This window comes from Apis mellifera, linkage group LG12 (genome assembly GCF_003254395.2).
Source record: "Apis mellifera strain DH4 linkage group LG12, Amel_HAv3.1, whole genome shotgun sequence".
In the NCBI taxonomy this organism is placed as follows: Eukaryota; Metazoa; Arthropoda; class Insecta; order Hymenoptera; family Apidae; genus Apis; species Apis mellifera.
In genome coordinates, this window is record NC_037649.1 from 8,462,480 (window position 1) to 8,488,904 (window position 26,425).

Below are 26,425 nucleotides of genomic sequence, written 5' to 3' on the forward strand. Positions count from 1 at the left end.
TGATCAATTATAATCATCGATCTTTTCGTTCGTATCTTTCAATTTGTTTGGAGAGGAAAAATGCGAATGGAAAATTAAAAGATCCTTTGTCCACGATTTATTATAGCTATGGAAAATAATCAAAAATAATCAAAAATATCGTCAAAAATAAAATTATCGACGATCGTGTTTGGTTATGGTATGAAAAGAGAGAAGAAGAATAAAGGATTGGTTTGAGGATGAATTTTTTTAACTTGTTGGCTCGATTTATTCGATAGGAAGTGGGCTGACGCAATTGGACCTCTCGCAAAACGCTTTGGCCTCGATCCCGTCTAGCGCGTTGAAGGAGCTTCACCATCTGCTTATCTTGAATTTGAACCGCAACAAGATCAAGGCCATTCACAAAAATGCTTTCGACGGGTTGGACACCCTCGAGATTCTTTCCCTCTACGAGAACGAGATCTCCACCATAGAAGAGGACGCCTTCACGGGATTGCACGAGTAAATTTTCTCAAATTTCTCACTTTTTATTTTTTCAATTACCTCACTAAAGAAATAGATATTAAATTCATGCATGCATAAATATTTGTCGACAAGATGTCGCGAATTTTGAATCCGACGAGAGAGATATTAGTTGATTAAATAACTGTCTGTCTATTAATCTCTCGTTAAATGTTAAACGAGAACAAATGAAACGAAAAAAAAAACTGTAATGGAAATTATAGCCGAAAGCTGAGGAGATTGAATCTGGGAGGAAACGAGTTGACCAAAGTGCCGACGCAAGCGCTCCGCACTCTGAATATGTTGAAAAAGTTGGAGATGCAAGAGAATAGGATCGCTTCCATTCAGGAAGGTGATTTCGAAGGTACGTCCATTTTCCCCGTGTAATTCTCATCCTAGATTTCTTCTCGCGCGATTATCACCACTCGAAATATCCTGTGAACGATTCCTGGATATTCGTAATACTTAAATCGTTTCATATTTCTTCTATTTTTTTTTTTTTATTTTATTTATCATTTCCATCTACGCAGATGGAGAATTCGCGCAAAAAGGCACGGATGATTCGAAATATAGCATAATAGTGTTGATCCCATTTTTCTTCTCTCTTCGGGATGGGAAGGAAAAAAGGGAAAAAATCGATGAAAAATTAATTTGGCGTAAAATTTGATCGATCGAGCACGAGGCCGATATCCTTCCACTTGGAAATCGGCTCGCGCGATAATCCCATCATCCGTTCACGAACGCGAAAACCTATTACCTTCCATACCGATAAAAATCCTCTGAAACGAAACGTACAAATTGACTTACGCGATCGAAATTGATACGGAGAGAGGTTTATATATCGATCCTCGTGTCGATCAAATAGTATATCGACGAGCCTACTAAACTATTCCCTCTCTTTTTCCCCGTGTTCTCTTTTTTTTCTTCTTTCCAGGTCTGGAAAGCCTGGACTCGTTAGGATTGGCGCACAATCGGCTCCGCGAGGTACCCGCCCGCGTCTTCTCCCACATGACGCAATTAAACTCTTTGGAACTGGACGGGAATCAAATTACCCACGTGGATCCGAATGCGTTCATCGGCCTCGAGGGTAAGCGTAATTTCCACGCGATTCCTTTGACCGAACCGTACGCGACTCGAAACGTTATTATTATTTCTGCCGTTCGCCACGTCCCTCCCGTATAATACGTCGATTAATCCCACTGATTTTCCATTAAACGTTTACGACGAGAGATCTGTCCCTCCTAGTTTCCCGTTTCATTTCGACTGAACACGATCATCCGAATATTATTAGAGACAGTTTACGGTTTTGTAACTGGTTAATCGGTTTGTCCGACGATTACGCGAAATGAAATTAAATCAAACTCGAGTACTTCGTAGTAGTAGTGGGGAGAAATGTAAGGGATGGAAAGGATGGAAGGAACGATTCGTGGAATTTTTTGAACTTTTTTCTTTTTTTTGTAGTGATGGAGAGAATAGAAAGGAAATGTGAAAATATTATCTCTTTTTCTTATTTTTCATAAACATTAACGTATCCTTCAAAGGATACTTGATATTTTTCAATTTTTAAATCGTAAACTTGAAATAATAATTGGTTTAACACTTGATAAATGGATGAAAATTTTAAAATATTTGATATTTAATTCGCGAATCTGGTGCAAAGAACAGTTGCTTTTCGTAAACACGATGGTTAATAATAATGATTCGAAAATGACGGGAAAATTCTGTTTGCTAATGTACAGCCAAGTCCGTTCGTTTGGACTACAAACGAGTTTTCGATTCGATTCGATTGCAGAATTTTAGAATAGAGACGAATCCGGGGAAAAACTTGAAATTTGCATGTCGCACGAGTCGAGTTGCAATGGCGATTCCTGCACAAAGCGATTCTACACGATTCCGTAATCTTTTAAAAAAATAACGCGATATATAATTAGTGGATAATTGCATTTCCTTTATATTATAAAATATCCCTCTTGATTTAAAAAAAAAAAAAAAAAACGTTGATTATCGAGATTGACGAAGATAAAGGAACAAGATGTATTCGAAAAATAAACTTTTCCGATAATCGATCGATGCCAACACCAATCCAAGCGAGTCATACTTTGTTGTAAACAACAAAAAATCGTTAGAAAAACCAGTTTTACGCGTTGCATACCGTTGTTCACGGTACAAATATTTGCATATTTATGGGTTTCCACGTATAATTCTTTAATAGGTATTATTTGCTCTAAATTTTTTCCCCGATTATATCCTCGATTATAACCTCTTCTCTCCTCTCTCGCTTTCCTTTCGATATTTTCGAGAGAGAAAAAAAAATTACTCGCAAAGACGAATCGGAAAATTTCCTAATTGCGATCGAACAACACCTTTTTCCAAACGCGAATAATAACAGGCGCAGGATTAATTCGAAGAAAACTGTAAAAACTAACCTAAAAGGGAAGCTTATCCGTCCACACTGTTGCCTCACTCCCGGCGATTAATTATCATCCTGATTAATTCCGTTTAATTTATAAACGCGCCGTGTCATCGATGAAACGTTGATGCATATTTTATTTTTAATTCCATTTACAGAGAACCTGCAATATTTGCGACTGGGCGATAATAATTTACACTCGGTGCCGAGCGATGCGTTGCGCCGTCTACATCGATTACGTCATCTCGATTTAAAGGCCAATAACATTAGCTCGCTCTCGGAGGACGCTTTCACCGGATACGGGGACTCCATTACGTTTCTCAATCTCCAGAAGAACTTGTAATTCCCTATTATTTCCCTATTTCAACGAATCGATATTTCTCCTGCAATTTTATCTTATCATATATTTTCTCTCTCTCTCTCTCTTTTTCATCATAAAAGAGACGACGTTTCTGTTTCCCAGGATCAAAATATTGCCACCTGTGGTGTTCGAAAATTTGAACTCGTTGGAAACGTTGAATCTGCAAAACAACAAGATCGCCCATATATCGGAGGAGGTGACTGAAAATATCGTGGACACATTGCGACACATCGATATCACGGGTAAATGTCAAGGATTCGTGATTTCCTTATCTATATAGCGTGCGATGGAAAAGTTTATCAAGTTTATTAATTTTCCGCCTAGAATTGTTGACACGTTGATAGATAGATAGATATCGAATTTGAAATTATGAGGGAGAAAAATGAGTGAACGAAGAGGAGCTATCTTTCTCTTTCGTAAACCTTTTCCTTTTTCACAGACAATCCCCTGATTTGCGACTGCGAGCTACGATGGTATTCCACTTGGTTGGGGAATCTGCGCGACAAGGACGACGAGAGGATGTCGAGGAAGCACACGGTGTGCACGATGTCCAGCGAGAACCGAGAGTATTCCGTTCAGAATATACCGTTGGAGAGAATGGGTTGCGTGGGGAAGAACGCTGGGAGAACCTCGTCGATCGCCACCTGCCACGTTTACACCGACACGATGTTGCGATTACTGATCGTCGCCGTTGCTATGCTCTAACTGCGATGTCCGATCGTGTGACGCGCTCGGACACCTCAGTTTCCCAAAACGCGAACCTGCCCTTGTTTCGCGCGAAAATCTACCTTACCGACGCATCCTTCGTCTCTCGAAAGCCCGCATTCCTTCCAATTTTATCGCCCTTGTTTCCATCGTCGAGCAATCGTGTCACGGTCGCGGAGACGCGACACGATTGAACGATCGATATCCCGATTTTAAGCTTTGTATAAGCTGTTGATAGAAGTATCGAGAAAACCGATCGATCGATTAAAATTATCGCGAGAGAAATTATATGATCTTGCAAAAATCGATACGTAAATCGATCTTTTTCTTTTTTTTTTTTTTTTTTTTTTTTTTCGTTGGAAGATGAACGATTCCGTCAGACTTTTCGAAAAATTTTTTTATCCATCTTCGAAATTTTTGTTCGAAATAACCGTGTGATTCATAACGATCAACAATCGACGAGTATATATTCGCACACATTGATCACGATATCGTTCGATCGAAAATCGAAGGACGAAATTAATTGGATCGAATTAATGGAATAATTATCTCGATCGATTGATCTACTTCGATCGTAGCGTTCGATTCTAATCTTTTTAAATCGAAAACCACGCTCGAACGATAAGGGAAAGGGAGAAAGGGTGAAAAACTCGAACGATAACAGGGTGAAAAAAGGCCCTACCATGTCGTAGTAAACGTACAAGCCTTTTTCATCGAACGTTACATATCAAGATCGTTGCCAAGTATTTTATGGATGTCTGTTAAAGCTCGTGCGAAGATGCGAGATGCATAGTAGATAAATTCGATAGAAAATTCGAATGTCTGTAGTTTAGCCATTTTAATGATCCACGGACATTCATCTTATACATATCAACCCGTTCCTGGTATCATTGAGACGAAGTCATCGACATTTCTTAATGTTGCACTTCGTACGTCACAGTCTCGTCTAGATATAAAAAGTAGAACGTCACTCTTCGATTTTCATTGTTGCTGAAAGTTACGGATATATTCATTAACTAACAAGGGCCAGTATACGATAATTTTCTAAATTAATCGTTCTTCTATTTCTTTTTTTTTCTTTTTGTATCTTGATATATTTATCCCATATTTATCGATATTTATTTCCAGAAATGATTAACTGGATCAAGAAACACTCGATCAAAACGGTCAGGATAATTGCATGGATCGATTCAAACGAATTCTTCAACTCGATGTCTTTGGCGGTGATATCTTGAGATATCATTCAAATGCTTAACTTCGTTCACAAAGGAGCGGCCAGTCGAAATGAAATAACGACTGCTGATAGAACGTAATAATATACTCAACAGGAAACCGACACTTGTCAATTCCGGTAGAGCACGATTCATTGAAATGGCTCGTCGCTTCTGTTTTGTGATCTCCACTGCTCCACTCTAAACGTCGACACTTATATACGCGCGTCATAAAATTACAACCGCCTTTCAGCAACGCCGCAACGATGAAACGTTATAAAATGATAGTGTACGTCGCAGTTACGCTTTTGCCGCACGATCTTTAATTTCAACTAGATGTTTTTAAGTTCTCCCTCCTCCTCCCCCCCCCCCCCTTCTTCCCCAACCAACGCGAGGATTGTGACGTGCGAACACGTAATGCTTCTATCTTCGAGTTGCGAAACGTGTTCGAGAAGTTGATTCGAGATACTTGTCAAAGGCGTGTCAAAAGATAACTGTTGTAATATTTTTCAATATGGAAATAGAAGAGAAATTCGAATTGTTGTTGACGAATAGAAACGAAGAAAGTATAAAGACAAATCCTGCTGCATTGTAATATTATATTGTCACAGATATATAGAGGTTATATGTATAATTTTAGGAACTCGGTTATAACAAATACAAATATCGATGAAAAACTTGGTAATAATACCATCGAACACCTTTCGTACACTATATCGCGTGAGATGATTATTATGATATTGAAAATGCGTTATTCACGAAACGTAGAATATATCGTGAAAGCAAGTGTTACACGAGGAAAGTAAATTGTGTTTTACTATTCGATAATTAATATAGAGTAATAAGAGAGTAATAATGTTAAGGCATTAATATTACGAGTAATAATACTTGCATACCGAAATTAGGTTAATAATAATAATAATAATAATAATGTTACGTGACGCGAACCATTATTCTAATAAAAATCGAAGGAGATCTTGAAAAATTTTTGTTTTAAAATTTGTTCTTAAATATATATATACATACGAATAATTTTAATCGTATCAATTGTTTTGTATAAGATAGATATTATTATTTAATTAAGTAAAATTCTTATATATTAATATTCAATAAATTTCGATAAATGCTATTTTTTTACTACGACTTACTCTTTTATATAGGAACGAAAATTAAAATTATCTCCTTCGATTGAGAAGAAAAAAAAGGTTCGTGCCAAATCACACAACACACACATATCATTTATACGCCCAAAATTTTACCTGTAAAAAAAATAGTTGATTAAGGCTTCACTGATATAATCTTTAAAGATCGTAAACGTATGAGATTTAAGAGAATTTATTTGTTAATATATATATATATAATATATGTATGTTACATATATACACATTATTACGATCATCAAAGATATATTATATACTTATATATTATATATATATACATATACGCATTGGATGTTTTTTCTAAGAAGTTTCATCGATATGAAAATATCAAGATGATTATTTACATATTATTGTTACGAGCGAATTATTTCGATTATGGATTATTTAATTATTTGACATTTATTTGACATTTATCCAATATTAATTTTCCTCTAAAAAAATTTTCTTCTAAAAATAATATATAATAAAAATTTAATTCGATATTAGATACTAAGTTTGATTTAAACGATACGCCGAATGGAATTCTTTGCAGGCCCTACATATAGCTTAGAATCCGCAGGAGGCATATCAAAAATAATTTTTTCCAAATATTAAATTAATATCGATTATTAAATTTCTAAAAGTAAAATGTTCGCTCGAACAATAGTATGTGAATGATCATAAGTTGACAAAAAAATATCAGTAGATACAGAAATAAAGAAAATAGTAACGTTAGCATAGATGCACTTATCCAGTGAGACAGGAGTTTAGATCCCAAGATTAAAGACTGAATCGAAGGGAAAAAGTAGAAAAATAAACAAACGTATTTGTTATGATGTTAATTATAGCAATACATTCTTAATTTTCTATTTCATTTTATTTATCGACAATAGTATATATTTATTTATTAAATTAAAAAAAAAAAATTTGATATAATTAATCTGATATATTGATAATTTAATATATAATATTTGATAATTTGACATATGATTATAATTATAAATTTCTTCTTAATTGTATTAATTTCTATATATTGATACTAGCACTAGTGATAAAGAACACCGGGACTCCTGACTCAGTGTAGTGAAACATATCCTTTTTAGGTGATCGTAGAACGATGAAATGGGTTAGTCACTTGCGCATATTCGCGTTGAAGGCACCCAAAGAACCATGTCGAGACATATCTCTGATGGCCGTAAGTTTTAGTCTCGCCGGCTGCGTTGTTATTATTACTAATTATTATAAGCGGTATTTTTGTACAGTGTCTTACAATGATCGAGTCGTTGCAAGCGCAGCCGACGAGCCATTCACGGCATAGCCATATTATACATAATATAAATATATATACACATATTTATTTCAATTATATATAGCGCGTAATACTCTGATAATCTCTCTCTTTAACGTACACGTAATACATACAGAGATGCGTATACACGTATAATATTAAAAATATAAATTAAAAGAGACATTAATAATTTAACGAAACCAAAAAAAAAAAAAAAGAAAAAAAAAGAAGAAAAAAAAATGAACGAACAAGTAAAGCGTATAAAGAATATAAATAAGTCAAAAAATCCTCTTTACACCTGAAAGACCGAGCTATGCTCTATTTCCCAAATCTCTTTGTCTCTGTTTGTTTTTACTGTGGATATTTCGGTGGATATCTTCGCTCTAATATATCTCGGTGCTCTCTCGATACTGTCCGCTTCGTTACTTATCATACGACTCGTTTGAAGAGACTCATTTTCTCACTTTAGAATTATTGCATACTGCTGATTATAACACATATACAAACATAGACACGTTTATTACACGAGCATGCAAGCATATAATTTTACAAGCATAGGATACACGTATAATAGATTCTATGGATATTATTACTATATATATATATGTATATGTTATTTCTTTTTTGATTAAGATATAAGTAATTAATCTGTAATAAGGAACACATAAAGATTGTCTGAAATAGGAACAAGTATTGGTACACATGCGTGCATTTATCACAAAAAAAAAATACATACATGTACACACGCACACGGGAAATCCATGCCTAATAAAATGACATATCGGTGTTATAACGTATAAATATAAATATGAATATAAATATATAAATATAAATATTATATAAAACATAGATACACATGAAATTCGTCTGTATATGTCTATAAATATTGTTACATATATATATGTATATATATATAATATATATATATATATATATATATATATATTTATATATATGGTCATTATAATGATAATGATTACGTGATATGTATTATGAAACATCTTTTTCTCGCAACCAGTCCGCGGTACGGGCATCTACTCAGATTCTAATGTCTATATGTCATTGTTTATTATGTCGTTAATAATTAACGTGTATATGTGAAACTTTCAAAACGAATAAAAAGTACCTAAGCATATAAACATTATAATTTTTCTTCCATTTTCTTTATCGATAAATGAGAGTTTATCTGTGAGAGAGGAAGAAGGATAGAGATAATAAGAAAATATTGAAATCAACGCCATCTTCAGAGTGCCGCAAATGAAACATATGTAGAAAGGACAGAAAATTGATAGAAAAAGATAGAAATATAATAAGAATTAACTATTAGCGCCATCTCTTAAGTGTTAAAGATATCTCTTCAAAAAGGATAAGATAGAATAAGAATTGAAAATCAGCACCATCTCTTGAATGTTTTTAAAACTTATTCTATTTTTGAAGAGATATTATCTTCAAAAGATGGCGCTAGTAGTTAATTCTTATTCTATTTCTATCTTTTTCTATCAATTTTCTGTCCTTTCTACATGTGTTTCATTTGCGGCACTCTGAAGATGGCGTTGATTTCAATATTTTTATTCTATCTTTATCCTTTTCTTAATACGTACTCTTTTTATCTATACTTATTCCTGGCGAAACGTGAGGTATGAGATGTCATTTTCCACTATTTTTTTTTTAAACTACAAAATGTTTTATCTTTAATTTTTAAAAAATATAGATATTACGTTTTCGACTTTATATTAAATATTTAGAATGATGATTTCGTGATATATAATAAAAATACATTGAATATCATGTCTCTGTACATCACAATATTATTCATGTAAAGGTTATTTCATGTGTAACAATTAAATATTATAGTTTTGAATGTTATTAATGTGACTTTGAATTAATATATACATTTTTTTTTTATAGTCGTGCATTTTAATAAACGGTAAATTAATTTCATTAATTATTTAATATAAAAATTTTATAATTTTATCTCATAATTTTTTAATTTTATTATAGTATTATAATATTATAAAATATTAAAATATTTTATAATTTAATTTTAAAAAATTATATAAGTAACAAAATAATTTTTAATTTTTTAAAAATATAGATAATTTCGATTAATTTTTAAAATATGACTCGATATGCAAGAGCTAAAGGTTCAAAAGCTTCAAATGAAAGAATACCCAATGAAGCTACTCCATGGCATGTAATGAAACAACAATTAATTGAAAACTTATCTAAAAAGCAAGAAATTTCTGAAAAAACAAAATCTGTTAAAGAATTATTAGAACATAAGCAAAATAAATTTACAACCAATGAGATTGAAAGCATTAATAATTCCTGGGCAGAATTTCCAGACAACTCTGAAAGACGAAAAGATTTAATGACAAATAACATCAAAAAAAACCAAAAGATACAATTAAATCAAGCAAAAATAGAAAATGATACAAATATTAATAAACCAAATATTTCACTAGATAAATTAAATAAAAAAAGAAAAAAGAATGTACAAGATATCTCAGAAATTAAAAAAAATAAAAATGATATATTATCAAATGAATCACAAAACGAGAAAGTTATACCTTTTAAACGTCAAAAATATAATAATGAAAAAAATTTGAATGAAAATTTATTTAATATTACAGAAAATAATAATGATAATTTTATATTAAAGAATACAAACAATAACAGGAACATAAAAATTAATCAAACAATAAGATTTAATAAAAATTCTGTCACTAAATCACAAAAATATAAGAATATTCCAAATAAATTTGGCATAAAAAAATTTGATAATCAAAAAAAGAAAAAAAAACCACCAAAAATTCGAGATGATAAAGAACACAAAAGAAGAAAACCAGATTTAGGATCCTCAAAAATAATCATCAATGGTATAGAAATAGAAATTGTAAAATTTGATGGATTTCCAGTAAAAAAAGAAGATGCAGATAGATTAAATGATTTAAAACAGAAAATGATTATGAAAGGTAGATTATATAAGATATATTTTTTATATTATATATTTCAAACATTTCAACATTTTATATATTTTTTTTTTAGGCGTTCCACAAAAAGAAATAGATGCAGCAATGAAATTAGAAAGAAGAAAAGCTGAAAAAGCATTGGCTAGAATTAAGAAATGTGTTTGTTTCCATTGTCGTAAAGCTGGACATAATTTATCTGATTGCCCTGAGCTTGGATCAGAACAAGCAGGAACTGGAATCTGTTATAAATGTGGATCGACAGAACATACACATTTTGAATGTAAAGTAACTAAGCCAACAGAATATAGATATGCAACTTGTTTTATTTGCCGTGAACAAGGGCATATTTCTAAACAATGTCCTGATAATCCTAAAGGAATCTATCCTCAGGGAGGTGCTTGTAAAATTTGTGGAGATGTTACACATTTAAAAAAAGATTGTCCAGATTTAATTAAGGAAAAGGAACAAAATATAATTACAGTAAATACAATTACAAATGATAATGTAGAATCTTTAGAACAAAAAAATATTATAGATAAAAAAGATGATAAAAAAACTAAAAAAATAGTGAAATTTTAATATATTATTTTAATATAAATAAATATATGTATTTTTATATAAGAATAAATTTTTTATGTGTAATTCAATGAATTATCAATTTGCAATGTAAACATAAGATTTATTGAAAGTTATATGTGTTTGACATGTATATACATACATTTTCTTCATACATACACTTTAATGTTAATTAAACCACTTCAAAAATCTGATATCAAACAAGATATAATTATTATTATAATTTATTGCCTATTTACATTCTACTCGAATTCATAACTGAATTAAAACTTTTTACATATTAATTGTAATTTTTTACATATTTAGTTTAATTTGAATATATTTAAATAATTTTTTCTAAATTAAAAATAATAAATTATTTAATAATTTTTATGATATCAGATTTTTTCCTATGTACAGAGACAAATTATAAAGATATATTTAAATATATGAATATTATCTGTACATAGTACTTTCTTATACATACACATTTTTGTAAAATTTTTAATATTAATTTAATTAATATTTTTATATTTGATTTGTTATACAAATGACATGTAACAAGTAGAAATGTATGAATAATTTTTCTCTATTGTAGGTTTTTGAGACATCTAAGAGATGACCCAAAATTATATTTTAATTCACATAATATTAAATTATAAGTCTGTACAATTTTATATACTTAAAATAAACATTGTCATTTGAAGTACGAATTTTATGAATATATAATATATATTTATATTTGTATTTCTATATTACATTTGTTCTTATACAAGTTTTATATATAATATAATATATAAACTCTCTATATATTTTATATTAATTTTCTACATAAAAGTTACACTTTTATCACCCCTAATGGCAGACAGATAATATTACTACTGCAATGATGATCATTGCAAGATGAAAAATCATTCATTCGTACCAATGAAATTTTCAATTTATATATTAGATAATTGTATTCTTAATTAATTTTCATTCACTGCAATATCATTTGCTATCATAATTATTTAAATAATTTCATAAACTAAATTACATATAATAATTAAATTAAACATGACTCTATTGCAACAAGTGTAACAAGAAAAACTGATTAATTTATAATTATTTGAAATTATACGATATTAAATATCGTTATAAACCTAATAAGAAAATATACGAAACATTTACATGAAGAAACTTGTATTTTTGTTTCGAATTTTCAATATTTTTTTTTTTTTTAAGCTTATGTTAAAGTACACAAAAATAACATAACGGAATAAAAGGAATTTTTCAACTTTTAAAAAAAAATCTATTAATATTACAAATGAAAAAACCAAAAATTATAAAGAAAAAATTGTAAAAATGCAACATCATTGAGAAATAACTTGAATAATTCTTATTTTTCTGAACACAAGTTTCTTAATTATTTTTAATAATGTTAACGTTTTTATCATAAATAAATTTATCATTTTTATAAATTTTTAAGGTTTCGCTTTTACAAACTTTTAATGCAAAATATACGCAGAAATATTCTAGAGTGTATTACCGAAAAAATAGCGAATCATTTTTATTAATTTAAAACAAATATTAAATCGATATACAATATGAAAATTTTAAGCAATATAAACTATTACATTAAACACATTTTGAGCTTATTATTCATATTGCCTATCGATCAAAAAATCGAGTATTCTCGATATTCCATAAAACATCACCATTCCCCGATATTTTATGAATACATGCATTTCTTTTAATAAAAATATATGAATATTTATAGTAATAAAAATAATTAATTAGAAATTCAAATACGAAACATGGAACATTTAATGCATAGATTTCATTTGATTCTTACTATTTTATTTTAGCCTCTTATCTTGATTTCCAAAATTAAAATCAATTTTTAAAATATATATAATTGACAAATATGGAAATATTTTTTTATAACTTATTCACTTGTGTTACAAGTTCTAATGTTAATTTTCAACCGTCTTTCTTTAAATGATATATTGTATATTATAAAAAAAAAAAAAAACAAATTTTAATTCTTTTTATCAAATTTCCAATAAAAACAAAAATAATTTAATGATAGATTTTTAATTTGAGATAACTTAGCATCACATTATAAAAATTAAAATCATGATTTTGAAAGTTACAAAAACTCACAGTTAATTTATATTTATAAAAAAAAATCATTTAACATAATTTATTAAAGATATAAGATAAGAAAACGGTTGAACATATTTTAATTCCCTTTACCATTATCTTTGGTATGTAACACTTATGTTATGGCCAATTTATTAAATTAAGAAGTACCAACAACTAACATTTTCAATTTTGTAATTTCAGAATAAGTTTTCAAAATTTGAATATTCTTAACATTATACTTTTTCTTAGAATGTACCTGCTAGGTAGCTTCAGCTTTATGTGCAGATTCTATGATTTCCTTAAGGCAGCGACCGAATTCCTCAATTATAAGTCTTTGTGATGTTTCATCATCAAACATATTACGTTCTGCTTCATCAGCTTGTGCCATTAAACACTGACATGTTATTTCTACTACTTTATCAGTTAAAAAATTAAAAGGTTGCCTACGAAATATAAATTTGTGTCAAAAATATATATATTTATATATATTTATATATATATATATTTTTAAATATACCTTGCACCCGTATTCGATGTTGCAGGAGGTCTGAAAGCCATTTCTGATAATTGTAATTTTGTCTTGTTTAGTGTAAGTTGTGTTGCAGTTCTTACTTCAGCTGCTTCAGCTAGATCTTTTAAAGATTTTTTCTCTAGATTTGGTTCTTCTACATTACGACATCCTATACATTTACAATTAGCTGAGCATGGAATCTTAGCCTATAAAGATAAAAAAAAAATTTTAGTAATAACGATATTTAATTACTCTCAAAAATATTTGTATTTAAGATTTATGATACCTCATAACATTCACAATAATTTTTTAAACATCCACTTCGTTTACAATTACAACCTTTGTTATGTCTACGTATATCATCACCAGTTTCACGACCCTTGCCAATTTTTGGACGAAAAGCATTTGGATTACGTTCCAAACACGACTTAATAGCACGTTGTCTTTCTTCTTCATTTCCAAGATTATTAGAACAATTATTACAGTTACACATATGACAAAATTCTCCATTCGCAAAACAATCGCAATATCTGCAATAAAATGTATTTATAATTTATTATTTTTATTTAATAAAATACGATTTAAAAAAATGATCATTTATTGATGTCACAATGCAATATTTCTTACTCCACATAACAATCTTAAAGAATATTGGTTTTTATTATATCATTCTGCAATCAATATAATAAAAAAAATGAATAGCAATCTGATGTTCAGTTTTTAAAAATAGAATCATAATACTAATAATAATATTATATATCTATTATTTATATTATATATATATTACATATTTTATTATTTAATTTATACTTACAATTTAAGACATTGTGATTTAGTACAATTACATGGTTTTCTTGGTCTAATACCATTTGGTTCAACACTGGTATATGATCTTTGAGAACTTTTACTTTCTATAACAGATCCCACAGATAAAGTTCCTGTTGAACTCTGTAAATTTTGTGAATTACTTAATAAATTGGTTGTTGTTTGCTGAGTTTTCAATTTTACGTCATCCGCTGACTGCAAACACAAGTAATATTATTATATCTATATTATAAATACATAATAAACAATATAAATAATCAATTTATTTATTTAACTCATTTTAATTCTTTTTAAATATTTAATATATCAAACCTGTTGTTGAATATATTGAGCTGGTAACACTACAATATTTCCTACATTTGAATTAGTTGAAAGAACTGCTTGTCCAGATGCTAATTGACTTAAAGCAGATGCCGGAATAGCAACTGCATTTTTAGATTGATTACCTACTGTTGCAGTTGCCGGAATTAATAACCTTTGACCACTTCCTGTTAATGTTGCCTTAGGTGCAACTGTTCTTAATGATTGATTACTAGTATTTAATGGAACTACCTATTTTGTTTGAAGAAAAATTATAAATATAAATAAATCTATTATTGTTTTTGATCATATGTTTTATTTTTACGAACCTTAACAATTTGTTGTTGACCTCCTATTTTTTGACCAACTCCAACTGTTTGTAAAGTTGTTTGTGATTTTGTTTTACCTACAGTAACAACATTCGTAGTTCCTGATGATGGAGTACTAACTAATCTTACATATTGCACCTTAAAAAGAATTGTTTATATAAAAATTTATACAAATATTATAATATTAAAATATTATAATTTATTAATATTAATTAAAAAAATATTACTTGTCTTCCAGGCATCTGTATCTGATGTACTTGATTAGATCCAGTTACAATATTTTGATTAGCAGGTATTCTAATAACTTGTCCACTTCCAAGAACAGTTCCAGGTTTTAAAGAACTCTATAAATATATTATTTTATTAATATAAATACAATGAAAATATTAAAATTATATCATGCTTTATGAAATATATAAATTTTAAAAATGTGGATCAACAAACCTGTCTTATAATCACTTTTTGAGGACTTTGTTGCACAGATGATTTATTAGAAGAAGAAAATGACTGCTGATTTGAAATTGTTGAAGATTTAATTTGTGTATTCACTGTAGGAGCTGGTAATATTTTTGTAGGTGATTTTATTGTATTACTTGGAACTATAGTCATTTTAGAAGGTTGAGAACTTGATGATTGCACTAATTTATTTACAATTATTCCCTTTAACAAAAACAAAAATAAATTAATTATTTCTAATAAATCATTCTATTAAATAATTATTAATTGGAAGAAGTTTTTTATCCTTCTTTTCCATAATAAGGAAGCAATACTTACTTTTTTTTTAATACTCACTTGTTTCTGTGGTGAAGAGGGTAAAATATGTGGGACTTTATTAGTGGAAAGTAATCCCATTTGTTGTGCTTGTGCTAATGTTATAGTTTTTGTTGGACTTGTAACATCTTGGCTTGATGCACTATTATTTAAAAATTTTATTGCTTGCGTTTGCTGGTTTTCATTTTGAGAACTTGTTATAAGAACTTGGCCTGATTGAGCTTGATTTCCAGTTAATATCATTTTTGTATACACCTAAAAATGAGAATAAAAAAATCTTATTAAATATTTGAAATCTTTAAAATATAGTAAAATAAATATAATAATATAATAAATATAATATCATTAATAATCTTACATTTCGATTTTGAGAAGTATTCTGTGCAGTCCGTTTTATAGCTGATTGAGCTGTTTTTACATTTTGAACATTACCTAATGTAATATTTCCTGAATGACTAGTTGCCATTACCGGTTTACTAGGTTGTGCAGATCTTAACTGAACTATATTACCATCAGCAGATTTTGCTGTTATAAGAGTCTGAGCTAATGATTGTAATTGACCATGTGATGCTGTTGATGGATGGGAAATTTTTAAAATTTGGCTAGTACCTTGACCACCAGCAGGAGATACTATCATAATAGACTGACTTTGTGTTACTTGACCAGCATTTGATTTTACCTATTAAAAAAATTAATAAATAAGATTAAAAACATCAAGATACAGACATAATTGTTATATTTTATACCTGTACTGTGGATGCAGGAAGCCTTTGTAACGTTGGTTTTGTTTGAAATACAATATTTTGATTATTTTGATTTGCTGTTGTATAAATAATATGTTCTTCTTGAGCTTGCCCAGAAACTTCAGTCATTTCCACATCAGGTACAATGGTTTCAGTCTGAATATTACGTTCTATTATTATATGCTCTTCATCAGTTGTCATAACTTCTTCAGCATTCATGCATTCTAATTCAGCCTGAATATTTGCAAATGCTTCAAAGTCATTTGATGAATATTGTTCATTATTATGCGATAAACTTAATGCACTTAAATCTCCATCACCAAGAGTACGTGAATCAAGAGCTAATGGTTCAACCAATGCTCTAGCATTTTGCCCTTTATTTACAGACATGATTATGTCCCTATTCAAAATATTATTTATTAGAGAAGCTTATATGTTATTCAAAATCTAAATATCTATATATATTTAATTACTATATAAATATCTACCTATACTTAATATCTATTATATCTCTTTTAAAATTGATATATGATAAGTTAAATAATATAAATTTACAATATAATTAAAATAAAATAATTGTTAATTTGTTTAAATATTTAATTATATTTTTGACCATGTAAACTTTCCTTCAAATAAACATGAATAATTATATAAGCATATAATACATCTTTTTGTAAAAGGAATTTCTAAAAAGGAATTTCTAAAAATAATTATTTTTCTAAAAATTTCATATATATATATATATATACATGAAACTTAGAAATTAATTACATAATTAAGTACGAAAACAAATGCGATACAAAAATTGATAAACTTATATAAACATTCTAAAATAAAATTTTAAATTATAAACTTTAAATTGTTTTAGCAATATTTAATATCTTTTATTATATATCCTCATTATATATATTCATTATATGTCAAAAAAACTTTATAAATATTAAAAAAGTTTTCCAGATGTCTAAGTCTTTCATTATAAACATATATTTCATGCATTCACAGGTTAGAAATTCATAGAATGTAAATCGTTTTTCTATAAAGCTTCACATGTTCTTACGCACTAAAAAGAAAAAAATATTATAAATCAACAGGAAAATATAAAACGATCTATGAAATGACTTAAAAACGAAATGAATCTGCGAAAATTTAAAAATTCAAATATTCAAATCCTTAGGAAGTAGATGTATGATTTTTAAATCCAAAGAACAATAGGATTATTTACAAACACATTTAACAATATAATAACAGAGTATAATTCGAATTTTTGAAAATTCGAACAATAAAATTTGAATAATGAGGAAAAATTCGAAGGATAGTCTACTTAGGAACATTAGCGCCATTTATTACTTGAACGCGCCATTTTCCGCGAACTGAATTTCTGCATGCATTTTAACAGTTTTAACATTTTCATAATAAATCGACATGAATGCATGAAGGAAAACTAAATTCTTAATATTCTAAATAGTAATAAAAAATTAATTTTTTCCAAATATTCACCTTATAATCTCACAAAATTCAACTTAACCTATAACTTATCAGTTCATATCAGGTACATACAGTGCTGGGTGGGGGCGTGCCACGAAGCTTATTTTAATTTTAAGAAATTATTCAAAAAAGTTTCTCATATGTTTTTGAAGTATTTAAATTTTATCTAAAATGTTTTCTGAGCAAATTAATTTGTTTTATAATACATACCTGGGTGTTCCTTCAATATCTCGAATTTGTTCAAAATCACGCGCCCACCATTGCTGTCCCACAGTGCACTACGCACCGCTGTGTACAAACAGACCTAAAGGTCGTTTAGTATTAAAATTTCAAAGTGAAATGAGAATGACAAGTTCACTGTTATTATAAAGTTAATTTTTTTTTACATGTAATTCATCAAATGTGAATGTTTTATTTTATCAATCAGATATTACATCAAAACCAAGCAATATTTTCGCGCACTTTGCAAATTTCGATTTCGCCATTTTCACCCTTCCGCGGCTAAAAACACGTCAACCCTTCAGCGCCCTCTTAGGCCAATAAAAAACCAAGTGTTCCAAAAACTTGAATATTTTGAATGCAAAATATTTTATAAAAAGTTATGTATTGTTATAACTATAATATTTATTAAAAATTTTATCTCTAAAATGAAAAAAATGAAATTCTATTTTCTATGTATGCATACAGTAACGCAATTATTGGTTTAATATCAAATGAATTCTATACTTCAAAAATATATGTAATTAGTAATTAATATATGTAAATATCAATTAATGATTTTTTAATGAAATAATTGTATTAGAATTAATTTTTCATAACAAAGATGTATATTGATATAAATATCAATTAATAACCTAGGTTATTTTTATGTAATCAGAAGATAAAGATAATAAAGAAAAACAATTAGATAAATATTTAAATTCATTTTTTTTTCTTTTTAAATAATTTAAATTTTGAAATTTATATATTCTTTTATTAACAAAAAATAATTATAAGAATTCATAAACTATAAATTTAAATATTTAATAAAATATTTTATTAATTTCGACGGCTAAAATATGATGAAATTATAATAAAGAATATAATATTAAATATATAATAATGTAAATTAATATTTAAAATATAATTAATATGTAAATATAAGTCTAAATTAATATGTAAATTAATAATTAAATTAATATAATATAATATAAATAAAAAATATATTATTTTTATTTAATTATCATATTGATGATTTATTTTTAATTGAATTATTTATAAAATAATAGAAGTTATATCGAATTAAATATTTCATTAAATCTTTATGAAATACAAATTATTAAATCAGATTTATAAATGAATTCACATAATTAATTGTATTGTGCTTAATCATAAATTATTTATATAAAGTGCGTAATAACATATTAATAATGATATTATATAAAGCGCCATCTCATTATATTGTATTTTTATGCAATTATTTAATATTTATAATTCCATATTATATAAAAAAAACAACAAAAAATGAAACACATAATGCATTCTGCAAGAATAAATAATGTAATTATTATTATTATTATTATTATTATATATTTATTTTTATAAAAATACAAATATATATATTTTTTAAAATGATATAAATAAATATAAAATCTTTACTGTTATTAAAAATTTTTTTTTTTCTATTATTAAAACATTCAGAAAATTTATTTATTTATTATGATATTTTTTCAACATTACTATTCTTTTTACTAGTAATTAATTTTTATAGTTCATGCACAAAATACACATAGTAGCGCAAAAGTCATTTTTGGTTATTCGTGCAGAAAAGATGGTGGTGACGGCAGCTTCTGTACGTCAACAGCTCGCAAATTTAGCATATTGCGGAGGTTCTCATAAAGATCAAGCAGAAAAGTAAGCTTATAAAGTAGAATGTAAAATATATTTTTAAAACATTTCATACAAATAGGTAATTACAGATATCGAGCAATATTGGATTCAATACTGTTGTCATCCAGCGAAGAAGCGATGGATGCTTTGAAGATATTCATTGAAGCAAGTACGTTATTTTTTTCTTAATAGATTTTTGTTATAATATATGTGTGTGTGTGTGTATGTATATATATATATGTGTGTGTGCTATTTATACATTATATATGTATATATATCAGTATTTAGGTGATAGTAATTATTTATTATAAATTTGTTGTACACGTAAAATATATGTTTATGCATGTTCTGTATATAATTTATTAGACTAAGTATGATAACTTCACGTTTGTTTATATAATTATATTTCTAAAAACGACTTAAATATTTATTACTTTTATAATTTGTAGTAAAAATTTATATATAATGTTATTTTTAATGCTTTTTAAATAATATAACAATAAAAGTTTTTTATTTTATAGTTGTAAATGAATATGTAAGTTTGGTCATTTCAAGACAAGTTTTAACAGATGTTAGTAATCGATTATTACTTTTACCTGATGAAGTGTCAATGGCTATTTCACATTATACATTAGATAAGGTAAATATTTTTTATTTAAAATATATTTAATTTATAACTTTTATAATATAAAGTATAATCTAATAAGTTTATTTATTAATTTTTCAGATTCAACCAAGAGTTATTTCATTTGAGGAACAAGTTGCTAGTATAAGACAACATTTAGCAAAAATTTATGAACGTAATCAAAATTGGAGAGAAGCAGCTAATGTTTTAGTTGGAATACCATTAGAAACAGGACAAAAGTAGATATAAGAATTGTTATTTCATTATATTAAGTTAATCAAAATTCCTAATTAATCAATATAATTGTTTTATCTACAGACAATATACAGTTGATTACAAACTTGAAACTTATCTTAAAATTGCAAGATTGTATTTAGAAGATGATGATCCAGTCCAAGCTGAAGCATTTATTAATAGGGCATCTCTTTTACAAGTATATAAGAACCTGAATAATTATATACTATATTAAGCGATCAAATATTAAATTTATATATTATATCCTTTTTTATATAATTTTTATATTATAATTCTTTTAGGCTGAATCAAAAAATGAACAGTTACAAATTTACTATAAAGTTTGTTATGCAAGAGTATTAGATTATAGAAGAAAATTTATAGAAGCTGCTCAAAGATATAATGAATTATCATATCGATCTATTATACATGAAGATGAACGTATGACTGCACTTAGAAATGCATTAATTTGTACAGTATTAGCTTCCGCAGGTATGTCTTTTATATCTTTTATATAATAAAAAATATATAGATATATATTTTAAATATAATCGTTATAATATTAATATTAGGTCAACAAAGAAGTCGAATGTTAGCTACATTATTTAAAGATGAGCGCTGTCAACAACTTCCTGCTTATTCAATTCTTGAAAAAATGTATTTAGATCGTATTATTCGACGTTCCGAATTACAAGAATTTGAAGCCTTATTACAACCACATCAGAAAGCAAGTACGATCGATGGATTAGGGTCAACTATTCTTGATCGTGCCGTTATAGAACATAACTTATTATCTGCTAGTAAATTGTATAATAATATAACTTTTGAAGAATTGGGTGCTTTGTTAGAAATTCCACCGACAAAAGCAGAAAAAATTGCTAGCCAAATGATCACAGAAGGTCGAATGAATGGTTATATCGATCAAATCGATTCTATTGTACATTTTGAAAGTAAGTTTAAAGCAATAAATTGGTTATTAAATTTCATATATTTAGTATAAATATCTTTTATCAATATATCAATATATCAATATATCAATAATTTATTTTTGAATAGCACGCGAAACTTTACCAACGTGGGATAAACAAATACAATCTCTTTGCTATCAAGTAAATCAAATAATAGAAAAAATTGCTCAAACTGAACCTGAATGGATAGCAAAAGCCATGGAAGATCAGATGGTACATTAATATAAATTTTTTTTTAATATTAACAATATACATACAAGATCGAAACAGAAATATCAGATAAATATTTGATACATACACAATTAAAAATATATTGAAGGCAATAAAGATTGTTACTATAACTCTATAGTGATGCTTATGCATTACAAATGAATCATTAATTCTATTATGTTAATATGCATGAAATCAATTTTTATATGATCAATAAATAAATTTTAATTTTTCATAATATAAACAAAAAAATTAGATTTCATCATTATAGTTACTTTATTATTTATAAAACTCAAAAATAAAATAAATATAAAATATAGAAAAAATTTTTTATTGATAAAAAACACACTTAAAGTCATTTGTTCAACATTCACCTACAATTGTTATAAACTTCACGCAAAGCATATTCCAATTAAAGGAATATTGTAATTATCTCATGTAAATAAAGCATTCACACTGCATATAAAATAAAATTTTCTTTATTTTATGAATTAATTGAAATTTAATTCAGATTTGATTGAATATTTAACAACTGTTGTATAGAAGAATAAAATTGTATGAGTACAAACCTCTTATGCATTACAAGTTTGCTACATAAAAAAAGATTGGAATTATTTATAATTAAAAAAAGTATCTTAATATATTATCTTAAAAATGTGAAATCTTTATATAAGATGTCAGACTTTAAATTATTGGAATCTTCATACTGAACATATATTTCATAATAGGTTTCAACCCTAAAATAGCTACACCGGCAGTATTATTTTATATTAATTACAGAGGTAGAAATGAATCATTTTGTAAAAGAAAAGTAATTATATTTTATATTTGACATTATTTAATTTCAAGTCCCTGTATGTAATTATTTATTTGATATAATATTAAGTGCAAGTATTTTTACAATAAATTCGATTATTAAAACTATTTGTGTAGCTACCAAATGTATCATGTGCAGCAAATTGTGTATTTTTATTTAAAAAATTGAATTTATAATTATTTTGAAACTTGATAACATTTATTATTAAATTTAAAAATGTATTTCCAATAAAAATTAAAGACAATTTCTTCCTAACTTAATTTTATCCGTATTTATAATTAATATTATTTATATGTGTTTATATTTTTTATAATTAAATTCAAATTAATTAATCTTTGATTTTATAAGACTGTATATTTAACAGGAACTGGTAACAGGCTGCACCAATCGAATATTATAAGAGAATTATACACAAAAAATAATACACTTCTATTTCATTTAAGAATTTATAAATCGTATTGTTCATGATAAGATATTGTTACCATACCGTTTTCATACATATTATATGTGGCATCTATTTTGGGATAAACCTATTTATGTTATAGGCAATATTTTATCTGAAGCATGTAATGTGATACTGTTTTATGACACAAAGATCATAAAATGATCCTTAAAGTGAATCAAGTCCTTTTGTGTCTGTAATCATATTTAAGCTTGAAGATCTAATGCAAGACCAATCTTATGTCCACCAGATCCAAAGTTCTTTCCATCAATATTTGTAGAAAGTGTCAAAGTTACACCTAAATATTAAATTTAAATATTTATTTATAAAATAATTAAAAAAAAAACAAATAAAATATATTTTGTGAATATTTTAAATATTATTTACCATCACGTAATTTTTGCTGATATCCCAAACCAACTTGAAGATTAGAATTAACTTTAGCTCTAATAGATGCATCGTTATCAAGATTATATTTTGTAGCAATTCCAAATTGTGTTACATTATTACTTGAATTCCACTCCAAATTAATTGCACCTTCTAATTCTGGTTTTACTTTATGATAAATGAGGCCACTAAAGTCACAGCCATTATTCCTAAATAAATTAAAATAAGATATTAAAAAATTATATTTAATTAATATATTTAAATTACTTTTTTTACAAATATTTAATGGTTATACATACACTGCTGCATGAAGAGTAAAGTCTGAAGCAGTATATCCAAGTGCAAAATTGTTTTTTGTAAGTTTGTTTCTTTGCGTATCAAAACAGGCCTGATAACCAGCTAGCCAACCTACAATTTAATCATAGCATTTTATAATGCAACATGTTTCATTCATTCTATTTTATTATATCACAATCTTACATCATTTTTTTCTGGAATAACAGGATACTGGGAATAAGAAAAGGAAAGATTTAAATGAATTATAAGAAATCACATGGGAACAATGACATCAAAAATATCAAATATCAACTTCTGTACTAAAAATAACAAATAATATATTACATACTATGCTAAAAATAATTTAAGTTTATATTATAAATAAAAAAAATATATTCTTACCTTGATATCCTACAACAGTTGATGCATTTACCAAAGGACCAGTAGAAAGACTAAGATCAAAATCAGCAGCTGCAGACACATTATCATGTTTGTAAGCTGTCTTTAATTTTCCAGTTTTTGTCCTATAATAATAAAATAATTAGATATTTCTTTGAAATAATAATAAAAGTATAATTTATTTTAAGAAAATTTCAGGTATTATTGATAAATAATTATAAAATATTGATAAGATTAAATGATATATTTATTTTACCCAGTTTGTGGAGAAAAAGTACAGCCATAACCAAGAGTAAGACCTTTGAGCAATTTATCAGCAAAAGTAATATCAGTAGCAAGGGTATTATCAGTATTCCATTTTTCACTAAATTTTAATCCGTAATCATCAATATTGTATTTAGTTTCTAAAGAACCAAATACTTTTCCAGTATCTTGATTAGATACTCCACCACTAGAAAATTCTACACCTGATTTTGTTTTTGTTTTTACATCTAATTTAATTAGACCAAAATGATATCCACTGGAAAATAAATCTCGAGCACTTTTGCCTAAATCATTATATGATGGTGGGGCCATGATCTATATAAAAGATTAAATAATTATATAAAATTATTAATTATTTTTATAACAATAATTTACATTATATAATATATGTATATTAAATATAACTATTTATTTTATTACAAATAATTCATTATAAATAAATAAATTTATTTATAATTTCATTATAAATAATGAGTATATTTTCATATATGACATTTACAAATGAATTTTAATTATAATTTTTAAAAAAATATATTTTTAAATTATAGGTAAATATGTAAAATATTAAAAATTAATAAAGATTTCTAATATAATATTATCATTTTAAATCAATTTATAAAATTTACATTATTGATATTATAATCATAATTAAATTATTGATTAAATCTATCATAAATATAATGTATCTATAATATATTCTTTAAATAATAAAATATATGAAAAATATGATTTAATTGATCAAAAGCTTTTAATAATACATAGATAATACAATATTTGTTGAAAATATTATTTAATGCATATTTCGTAATATTCAATACATACATATAATAAAAAAAATAAATATTAAATTATTTAATGGATTTTTAAAAGATATATTAGAATAATCGAATTGATAATAAAGTTATTGAAAAAAATAAGAAAATATACTAAGTAACAATACATTATTAATTTAACAATAATATAGAGCAAAAATGGAGTGATATTGACTTGTCTTAGTATTACATAAGGCGTAAATCAGTGATTTCCAATTCTCATAAATAATTTGAATTTCATATTATTATGCATGAAAATATGTTTGTTACAAAAAATAAAAAATTATTGTTGACATCATAAAAATATAGAATATTTAAATTCATATAAATTTACAAAACTAATAAAAACGGTCTCTTAATATACTGCTAGACGACAATCGACATTATCAGCAACTCATGCCGGCTTTATGAAAAATTTTTTGTAAATTATGTATTTTGAATGTAAGAATAGAAAATCTAATTTAAAACTAATATGTACGAATAATGTGATTCATTGATACTTACCGATATTTTATGTTATAAGACACAAGTGCAAAAAACTGTGTGACTTCGTTTCGAAGTTGCGTACGTGAGACGATATGCGAACTAGGAGAGAAAGATGGAACCTGCGCGCAACTAAGCTTACGCTTGCGCAAATTAATTTCTAAACAAATTAGAGTCTATTTTTATGTACAAATATTAATAAAATGTATGTATAAAATTTTTTTATATAAAAAAAAATATTATTAGACGATATATCTTTCATCAAATAAAACATATTCTATTATTTAATTTTTATATTGATTTACTTTCTAGATATTACGTAATCTTAAAGATCACCCTCATAAACATGGATTTCATACATATCCTGATCATCTAGTACCACGTATTGAACGTTAGATAAAAGATAAGAATATATCAAGAAAAAAGT

The 26,425-nt window shown here is 26.7% G+C and overlaps 5 protein-coding genes across 14 annotated transcripts in view; 3 read left to right on the forward strand and 2 right to left on the reverse strand.

Moving 5' to 3' along the window:
- LOC410373 (leucine-rich repeat-containing protein 15) overlaps positions 1-5,740 on the forward strand; it is a 121,403-nt gene extending 115,663 nt beyond the window's left edge. For all 6 annotated transcript variants that reach the window (XM_006565222.3, XM_006565225.3, XM_006565223.3 and 3 more), the window contains 6 exons: positions 258-480; positions 705-844; positions 1,415-1,567; positions 3,049-3,229; positions 3,354-3,493; positions 3,691-5,740. In XM_006565222.3, coding sequence (XP_006565285.1) covers positions 258-480; positions 705-844; positions 1,415-1,567; positions 3,049-3,229; positions 3,354-3,493; positions 3,691-3,956 — 1,103 coding nt within the window. In that variant the 3' untranslated portion in view covers positions 3,957-5,740. The remainder of the gene's footprint in view (positions 1-257; positions 481-704; positions 845-1,414; positions 1,568-3,048; positions 3,230-3,353; positions 3,494-3,690) is intronic.
- Positions 5,741-9,121: 3,381 nt separating this feature from the next.
- LOC725656 (uncharacterized protein DDB_G0288805) lies at positions 9,122-12,356 on the forward strand. Of its 2 annotated transcripts, none has more exons than XM_006565229.3 (3): positions 9,122-9,231; positions 9,690-10,569; positions 10,643-12,356. In XM_006565229.3, the coding sequence occupies exons 2-3, from the start codon at positions 9,714-9,716 to the stop codon at positions 11,143-11,145; spliced, it is 1,359 nt and encodes a 452-aa protein (XP_006565292.1). In that variant the 5' UTR covers positions 9,122-9,231; positions 9,690-9,713; the 3' UTR covers positions 11,146-12,356. The 2 variants fall into 2 exon arrangements, with proteins under 2 accessions (XP_006565292.1, XP_016770927.1); XM_016915438.2 differs by having other exon boundaries at positions 9,212-9,521.
- A 1,064-nt stretch (positions 12,357-13,420) lies between these two features.
- Positions 13,421-18,737, reverse strand: LOC409483 (protein lin-54 homolog). 3 transcript variants are annotated; one of them, XM_026444464.1, is made up of 12 exons: positions 18,423-18,737; positions 16,731-17,127; positions 16,343-16,663; positions 16,006-16,239; positions 15,658-15,873; positions 15,441-15,557; positions 15,214-15,351; positions 14,897-15,136; positions 14,574-14,779; positions 14,046-14,289; positions 13,766-13,965; positions 13,421-13,691 (listed from the first exon to the last, which is right to left on the reverse strand). In XM_026444464.1, exons 2-12 carry the CDS (start codon positions 17,115-17,117, stop codon positions 13,508-13,510), a joined length of 2,487 nt encoding a protein of 828 aa, XP_026300249.1. In that variant the 5' UTR covers positions 17,118-17,127; positions 18,423-18,737; the 3' UTR covers positions 13,421-13,507. The 3 variants fall into 3 exon arrangements, with proteins under 3 accessions (XP_026300249.1, XP_026300247.1, XP_026300248.1); XM_026444462.1 differs by having other exon boundaries at positions 15,988-16,239; XM_026444463.1 differs by lacking the exon at positions 18,423-18,737 and adding an exon at positions 18,225-18,368 and having other exon boundaries at positions 15,988-16,239.
- Positions 18,738-19,693: 956 nt separating this feature from the next.
- Positions 19,694-23,401, forward strand: LOC551284 (COP9 signalosome complex subunit 4). Of its 2 annotated transcripts, XM_006565234.3 has the most exons (9): positions 19,694-19,751; positions 19,963-20,105; positions 20,171-20,250; positions 20,603-20,721; positions 20,809-20,945; positions 21,025-21,139; positions 21,243-21,432; positions 21,513-21,890; positions 21,997-23,401. In XM_006565234.3, the coding sequence occupies exons 1-9, from the start codon at positions 19,716-19,718 to the stop codon at positions 22,128-22,130; spliced, it is 1,332 nt and encodes a 443-aa protein (XP_006565297.2). In that variant the 5' UTR covers positions 19,694-19,715; the 3' UTR covers positions 22,131-23,401. The 2 variants fall into 2 exon arrangements, with proteins under 2 accessions (XP_006565297.2, XP_006565298.1); XM_006565235.3 differs by lacking the exon at positions 19,694-19,751 and having other exon boundaries at positions 20,000-20,105; positions 20,161-20,250.
- LOC551325 (voltage-dependent anion-selective channel) lies at positions 22,434-26,134 on the reverse strand. Its single transcript, XM_623722.5, has 6 exons — positions 26,020-26,134; positions 24,696-25,018; positions 24,443-24,564; positions 24,064-24,172; positions 23,765-23,973; positions 22,434-23,675 (listed from the first exon to the last, which is right to left on the reverse strand). Exons 2-6 carry the CDS (start codon positions 25,013-25,015, stop codon positions 23,584-23,586), a joined length of 852 nt encoding a protein of 283 aa, XP_623725.1. The 5' UTR covers positions 25,016-25,018; positions 26,020-26,134; the 3' UTR covers positions 22,434-23,583.
- Between the last annotated feature and the right edge of the window lie 291 nt (positions 26,135-26,425).